Source organism: Juglans microcarpa x Juglans regia, chromosome 5S (assembly GCF_004785595.1).
Source record: "Juglans microcarpa x Juglans regia isolate MS1-56 chromosome 5S, Jm3101_v1.0, whole genome shotgun sequence".
Classification (NCBI taxonomy): Eukaryota; Viridiplantae; Streptophyta; class Magnoliopsida; order Fagales; family Juglandaceae; genus Juglans; species Juglans microcarpa x Juglans regia.
The window spans coordinates 17,463,829-17,472,200 of NC_054603.1; the positions used below are offsets into that span (position 1 = coordinate 17,463,829).

General features: G+C 35.7%; 1 protein-coding gene across 1 annotated transcript; it reads right to left on the reverse strand.

Annotated features, from left to right (window-relative positions):
* Window positions 1–4,464: 4,464 nt before the first annotated feature.
* On the reverse strand, window positions 4,465–7,316 carry LOC121267666 ((S)-scoulerine 9-O-methyltransferase-like). Its single transcript, XM_041171653.1, has 3 exons — window positions 6,575–7,316; window positions 5,583–5,647; window positions 4,465–4,930 (listed from the first exon to the last, which is right to left on the reverse strand). The coding sequence occupies exons 1-3, from the start codon at window positions 7,299–7,301 to the stop codon at window positions 4,631–4,633; spliced, it is 1,092 nt and encodes a 363-aa protein (XP_041027587.1). The 5' UTR covers window positions 7,302–7,316; the 3' UTR covers window positions 4,465–4,630.
* Between the last annotated feature and the right edge of the window lie 1,056 nt (window positions 7,317–8,372).

Below are 8,372 nucleotides of genomic sequence, written 5' to 3' on the forward strand. Positions count from 1 at the left end.
AATAGGCCTAGTCAAACTTATAACTCAAACTCTATATAACTACTTGGAACTTTTACAACCTAATCGATGTATTATACTCTCACCAACTTAAATCTTGTACATGCTCCACTTGGATTGAGCTGTGAAGTTCCTTCATTCCACATTCCAATCTAAGGCATGCTCTCATCTTCCATGGAAATACTATCCACATGTGGGACATAGCCCTAGTACACCTTCACAATCTTCCAACTCAAAGTAAAACTTTCACAAAGAGATAGTACCACGTAATAGGAGTTTATTGCTACAAGTTTGATTGGGCACCATTGAAAGACAATAAATCCAAAATTATGCACATAAGCATTACAAACACAGAGGCAAGCATGCAAAGTCTTCTGTAACATACGGGTCCAAAGCTTGGGTTAGGACTTGGGTTTTCTAGAAATGGGGAAGGTTAGGGTAGGGAGGAGAGAGAGAGAGAGAGAGAGAGAGAAGAAAAAATGGGGGTGAAGGTTTAGAAAAATCACATGGCGACCTTTGTCGCCACAAATAGTTGGAGTGTATGCTCCGTAGTTTACAGACTTTCTTTTCTCTGGGAGATCTCTTACGTTTGCCTAGGGTTTAGCCCATGGCGGCGCCCACCTCTCTGGAGGGGGCTGCTGGTGGGGATAGGGGCACTTTGTCCTTTGCTCAAATGGTCTCAAAGGGGGCAATGCCTTCTACTTTCAAAGTTTAGATGCGATATCCCGTAAATGTGGATGGAGAGCCTGGTTTTGTTTTCAAGGAACCAAAAATGATGAAAGCGGCTGAGGAGTTCTGGTTTGCCCTTGTCATGAAGTTTATGCGTATCAAACCCACGGTTGATGACATCCGTCCAGCAATCATAAAATCCTAGGGGTTGTTGGAGATTCCAACGGTAAGTGTGATGGATGAACATCATGTCCTAGTGAAGCTGCAATTGGAGAGGGATTTTGTGCATGCTTAGGCCCGAGAGGGTTGATTGATTGTTGGCTCAGTGTTTCAGCTATTCCTATGGACAAAAGAATTCGATTTGTATAAAGAATCAGCGGTGGCACCTCAGTGGATTTTTTTGCCCGGTCTCTCCATGCATATGTATCGCACAGACATATTGCAAATTTTAGCTACAAGGTTTGGCAAATTTCTGAGGGTGGACAATGCAACTTTACATCAATCTAGAGCGACCGGGGCGAGGATATGTGTGGAGATTGACTTGACTGATGAGCTGGTACAGGGTTTCCCCATTGTGGTGGCTAATAAAAGATTGTGGCAGGAGGTGCGATATGAACGGCCTAATTTCTATTGCACTAAGTGTTGGAGACAGGGCCATTCTTTGATGGTTTGCAGGGAAACAAGGAACACAAATTTGAGGAGGAAGCGAGTAAGATTTTTTTTTTTAGATCGTGGCAGTCCATATTATAAAAAAAATTATTTGTATAAATTCTAGGCGTTCAAATTTGAGACAAATTCTTTAAAAAAAGTGGTGCATTAGAAAAATTGAGTTCCACTTTTTTTTTTTTAAAGGTAATAGACTCCAAAACTACAACTTTCTTTTTAAATCTAATATTTTTGGGATTTAAAAAAATTAAATTGTTTTTTTATGAGGAATGGGTATAAACTTAAAACCACACAATATCTATCATGGACCCGAGGTAGGGTAGGAAAAGTTGAAATCTGGCTGGCCGCCTATCTATTGTAAGCCAGCGGGATAAGGTTATCACGTGGGTGTAGAATGCATGAAACTAGTTAATTTCCTATGTGCTGGCACAAAGAAAATTAGTGAGGTAATTGAAGGAGATATTTGGGTCCTCTTGCTGCCAAACCCACAGTTGAAGGCAAGCCCAACCTACCACTTTGACCTACAAGACTTACGGCCCAAGGGCCCCCGAGAGTATGGTATCAATAAGAGAACAACACTACTCACAAGAAGATAACGCGCATGGATGAAGGTAGTTATCTTGGGATGGATAACTCCTATTAGAGATAAACACATGGGACTGATGGTTATCAACTCCCTTGACACACCCATACACCTCTATAAATGGTTCATGAAGGTAACAAATGCTTCCCTAGACTTCTTGAGATATTTTACATTGAGACTACTTCTCTAACTGAAGCATCAGAGTTTATCATGGGCACCCAGTGCCGCCAAGTTGTTCATTGCAGATCATTTGAGCGGTTGGTGGTGTGAAACATGTCCTTCATAGGGGATATAATAGTGACCTTTGGCCCTACCATGGGATCTAATAATGGTCTCTGCTCTGAGTGCAATCGCTTTGATAACATGGTGATTTATGTTCTGCTTGGTTTTTTACAGAATGCACAACCCCACCACAGGGGTTAAACATGGCCTCTGTTCTGATATGATGCTCTGATATGATATGATAAGATGAAGATGTTCAGTCATGTTGTGCCAAATGGGTCTTTGAATACAAAAAGTTGGTTTCTGAATATGAAATGTTTGAAGTGTTGCTCTGATTTTCTGATAATATATATTTTTTAGATTTGCATATTGAAATTGAAATGTTTTGTTCCTGTATTCTGAACTCGGTGAAAATACTCATGTTTACATATAGCATATGTTCTCTGCCTATTAAGTTATTGATAACTCACCTCTTGTTTGCATAAAATTTTTCAGATATTTTTTATGGTTTAGCAGTAGAGCAAGAGTGAGAAGTATTGAAAAAGTCTGATGATCATAGATGAATAAGTGCTAAGGGTACAAGTATTTTCTTTTTTAAGATTATATTTAGTAGTTTTATCTTTAGCGGTTTTTGGTACGTCAAGTTATGAATAATTTGAGTCTTTGTAGAGATGTTATTTTATTTTATTGAGGTTTTTGTTCAGTATTTTTGTGGAGGGATACTGATTTTTTGATCGAACAAATAAGTTAGGTATTTTGTAGAGTTTCTGTTTAGCTATTATTGATTATTGGAGATGTTTTTAAATAATAGGAGCTAACTTTCCAGACCTCTAGGAATGGGACGTTACAGAAAGAATTTATGTGAGAAACAGAAAGGGAAAGGGTAAACCACATAATCGTGGGGAGTTAAAAAAATCAAATAGAGAGAAAATCGAGGGAAGATATATATGATTGTTTGATCAAAGTAGTGGTATTTATAGCTACTGTTGAAAACATTAGTGGGAGTAGATTACGTACGTGCATGGGATATGGGAGTGAAAACTACTCCCTGGTTGCCATGGCCTGGGCTTATTCATCCATTTCATGTATTTAGGCTCATGGGTATGATACAATACATAGGCTTTTTCTCTGACTTTTGGGCCTCAATCCAAAACTCTATAATATTATGACTTGTCCTATAAATTTTCTCGGCCCATAAAAATATTTTTAACCAAATCCAAAAATATTCCAAGAATTTAACTACAATGGCAAGTCCATTAGAAAATTTGATATCCATTAAAAACCAATTTGGCCCCGTAAAATATTACTCAAAAAATTCAACTGGGCTTTTCATATGCTTAATCCAAAAATATTTAAAAAGCAGGCTTGGTGCTGGGTCTAGGTGTTACATAACTAATTTGTATGGTTTGCTTATTGCTGAAGCCCAAAAAAGAAAAGGAAAAAAGAAAAGAGAGTATCAAGTATCTCATGTTTACGTTTCAATCTACATGGGATATGGGAGTGAAAACTACTCCCTGGTTGCCATGGCCTGGGCTTATTCATCCATTCCATGTATTTAGGCTCATGGGAATGATACAATACATAGGCTTTTTCTCTGACTTTTTGGCCTCAATCCAAAACTCTATAATATTACGACTTGTCCTATAAATTTTCTCGGCCCATAAAAATATTTTTAACCCAATCCAAAAATATTCCAAGAATTTAACTACAATGGCAAGTCCATTAGAAAATTTGATATCCATTAAAAACCAATTTGGCCCCGTAAAATATTACTCAAAAAATTCAACTCGGCTTTTCACATGCTTAATCTAAAAATATTTAGAAAGCAGGCTTGGTGTTGGGTCTAGGTGTTACATAACTAATTTGTATGGTTTGCTTATTGTTGAAGCCCAAAAAAGAAAAGGAAAAAAGAAAACAGAGTATCAAGTATCTCATGTTTACATTTCAATCTACATGATCTCGTTGGCAATACGAGATGATTGAGAATAAATTTGTAAAAAATAAGTAATATAGCTACAAAAAGATCTCACAAAAGTGCACTTACAAAATGAAATAGCTTTATATAATACCTAGATATGTTTTGTAATGTAGGTAGCGTTACAATTTAACGTATCACATCAAGGCAACTCATTTTATGAGTTTACTTTTATAAAATCTCTTTATGGTTAAATCATTTTCTTTTTTAAATATGTTGTGGGCAACATTAAGCCTACTATCGTAAACATATCTTGCGCGATGTCTTATTATTCTACATGGATCGACATCTTACAATAAATTTAATATAAAACAAAAGAAAAAGATGTTATAAATTAAACTAAGGAGAAATATACAAAGCAATGGAAAATTATATTATTAATTATAAAGAAATTAAAACACGAAATTAAGGTACACTAGGTCTTCCTTTTGTTTTTGTTTGCTCTGCATTGCTTTAAATTTTATTCTCACCCATTTCGTTTTATTTTGGCAGATTGGAACTCACATGAGTACTCTTAATTACTTATGAAACTCTATAACATGAACCGACCAATGAGGGATTGGGAAGATCTCCATTTTAGTAAACCCTACAGCTTTTCCCAGATCCTTGAATTCTACTAGTGTTCGCTCTTTACCTCCATTCATTAGGAGCATCATAAAGAAGTCTTCCATTAGAACGTCCTTTGCCTCGAGATTGTTTTCCAAGTCTTCAGAGATTGCCATTTCCACGATTATCACCTTTCCATCTCGTGGTAATGCTTCCCAGCAATTTCTCAACAACTTCTTGCAATGCTCATCATCCCAGTTATGGAGTATCCACTGCTTAGGTACAAATCAAAATGCACACATGTTTGGAATTTTGCATTATTATAGTGAAGTATTTATATTATATACTTCATATTATGATCGCATACGTAAATACGTGTGTGTATATATATACATACTCATATTTCATGCATTTTCCCTATATAGCTTAATACTTTCAATAAGAACCGTCAAATTTATTGGCTTTTTCCTAGTTAATTATAAGCTATTTTTATTTATTCATTTATATACTTTTGTATCTCAATTGCAGCTTTGGGATCCCTTTTCGTTCTTCTAGGCCCTAATTAACTTTCCATTCTAGTTTCAAAGACCATACTACAAGTTCAATTCCCAAGACATCATGCTTAATTCCCTTGCCTGCCCACTAATTTGAATTACCATTTGGCCTAAGAATCCATCAATAAAAGGATACCTAAAAAAAAAAAAAAAAGAATTCATAAGAGAATAAGAAGGAAGAGAAATTCTACTGGGGAGCCTTACACTACAGTACACGTAGCTTTCACCTAATTAACATGTGATTTGTTATTCTATCTTAATGCTTAAATATGTCGTGCTTAAATAGAATGATAAATATGACAAATCACGTATTGATTTAGTGAGAGTGTATGGTGTAAGGCTTCTTTGTAGCATTTCTCAAGAAGAAAACCTTCAATAAAATTGTTTCGGCATTTGGGATCGATTTGAACATATCTCCAGCCACATGCTTTACACCTAAATACAAATCAATATTAATATTTGGAGTTGAGTATCGTAAGTAAGAAGTACTAGACATGATTAAATATTATGAATGTTGTGAGTAGATCTTTTGAACGAGAAATTACCATACCAAATAAGTGGCATGCAGTTTCTATTGTTAACAGTGCAAAAAATGAGACAGTACTACTATATATATATATATATATATATATATATGTTGATCATGTATAGTAACGGCATGTGCATTAATATGCTGATATCATCCCATATGCATGTATATTTAGATTCTTTGTCCCTACAGATATAAAATGTTAGTATCGTTACCATAAATTAGTACAGGATTTCGACATGATGTTATCTTCCGCAAGTCCTATATATATATATATATATATATATTTTGGTTCAAGAAAAAATCTATTGCAAATTCGCTTATTGACACACACAACATAGTACTCCGCATCAACCAAGTTAAGAATATATAACATTTTCACTTTTTTAATAACTGATAATGCAATAAGTGACGTATTTACAAACCAACTTGTAAGATAAGAGATGAGATGAGAGTGAGCAGGACTGGTTTGGGAAGTAATATGAGACAAAAATTTTGTAAATGTAAGATAGTTTGTGAATAGTAATGAGATAGTATGAGTTGAATATTTTTTGAGTTTTGAGAAATAAGAGAAAAAAGGTCGAATAAAAAATATTATGTAGTTATAATATTGTAAGAATATAGTTTTATAATATTATTTTTATTTAGAGATATGAACAAGTTGGAATTATTTTTTATTTTTTATTTGAAAGTTTGAAAATGTTATAATGATTAGTTTGAAAATTTTGTATTTGAATTAAGTTTGGAAATAAGATAAGATGAGATGAAATGAGATCAAAATCTTTAATCTCATCAGAAAGAGATCTAGAGATAAGAGGTGTAGGCCGTCTAACCTGGGAGCTTGGGAGCAGCAGCGATTACATGGGGCAGATCAAAGTTCAATCCACGAACGTGTGGATACGTAGAGGTTATCTTTGCAAGAGTGGTTCCAATGCCGCCTCCCACATCCATCAACTCCTTCAAATCTTTGAAGCCACCGTACAACTTAAACACACCCTCAAACTGTAATTTAGCGCTAACTTCCATAAACTCATCGAACAGTTGTCTCAATCTTGGCTTCTCTCCCATGTAGTCATAAAAGTTCACTCCATAGGCCTTGTAGAATGGCGAGCTTCCAGGATCAAGCACCGCATCCTTGATCATATATTGGCTTTCCAGTATCACCCTTTCAGTAGCAAATAAGATAAAGGAAGTTGTGAAATTTGCCAGCTCGTCGGTACTACTGCTACTCACTAAGCATCGGCTTTTCTTTGTCAGGCCATAGGTCCATTCATGGCGTCCATGTTCTCCATTATTCCCTAATGGCTTTCGAGATATTGATAAGATAGAGTTTGCACCAAGAACGCTTAGCACCCTCTCCAAAGTCGACGCTGCAGAACTTGGATCTTTTGTGGGGATCTTTGAAATTATCTCTGCTGCAGAAAGATGAGCATCGGGCCCTGCATCTGCGATTATACTGAACACTTTCAGCTCAATTGCAGCTCTTAGAGCCATTTGGGTGCTAGCCAAACCTCCCAACTGCAAGCTTATGAAATGGTCTCCATCTTCTTGGACTTCCATGTTTTGGCCTTGTTCTAGCTTTTGATATCTTTCCTTGTCAATATTAGCATATGCAATATGCATGTATTTATAATCGAAGTCAGTATCCGGTCGATAATGAAAGCTAGCTATCGTGGCTAGCTATAGAGTTTAACTTAGGGTTGGTGTAATACCAAACTGAGATTTTGGAAACTGCTGTACTATTATATATTCATCGAGCCGGAAAACTTAATGGAGGAAAAGCAGTAAAAGGACGACTCGGGCTGGAAGGAATAGATCTGTGGACTTCAGAAATCTACCCCATGCCTCAAAATGAATCGTTAGGTTTCTTTTTTTTTTTTTTTTTTTTTTTTTTTTTCTTTTTGTTTCAAATCCTTAAAGACTAAAGTTATAGATTACCATTTGTGCATTCTGTCAGACACCTAGAGTGTGTAACAAGTTGGTATCATAGAGACACTAGTCTCAGTGATTTATCTGCATACATTTCATGGGTGAAGCAACCAGATTAACTCAGTCGCAAGATGGGCTCAATGCCCTTACGAATGCTACACATTCTCAGTACCAGAATCTAGAGACTAGAGTGCTAGCCCGAAAAAGAAAGACAGATCCTATTGTCCATCAACTTTCGGCTCTGATAGGGTAGCTCTAAAGATGGAACCACAATACCAGCTGGCTGGAGGAACTTCTTCTAACGTCCATCTAAGGTATAACAGTCCGCTAGAAATTTAATGGTAGAATTTCTATAGATTTTTAAGAACCTTACGAACGTAAGTTTTCACAAATCAACCAGTTTTGATATGTCAACATAGTCAGTATTGCCACTTACTATAAGAGCTAAAAATGCGATTTTATTTATTTGAGGTAGTTAGAAGTATCAAATAGTCTGTACCATTAGTTTCGTTTGACTATTTAGGATTGTACGGAGTAATAAACTCATTTTCAATTTTCGAACGAAAAGCCTGCTCGAAAATGTATTTTGATTATTTCAAGGCACTTCGGGATTAAATTTTGATAAAAGATTTTCTCTATTAGGTTAGTATATATGTATATTTAAGACTTTGGTTATGTTTGGATACTCTGCTAAAAAATTTC

Bases quoted from the DNA above. Each gene is read 5' to 3' on its own strand.
- LOC121267666 (XM_041171653.1), bottom strand. From the start codon at position 7,301: ATGGAAGTCCAAGAAGATGGAGACCATTTCATAAGCTTGCAGTTGGGA. The intron at 5,648-6,574 runs GTTAGACGGCCT...ATTTGTATTTAG, and splicing joins TGCTGCTCCCAAGCTCCCAG to GTGTAAAGCATGTGGCTGGA. The intron at 4,931-5,582 runs GTTTTCTTCTTG...GTACCTAAGCAG, and splicing joins CCGAAACAATTTTATTGAAG to TGGATACTCCATAACTGGGA.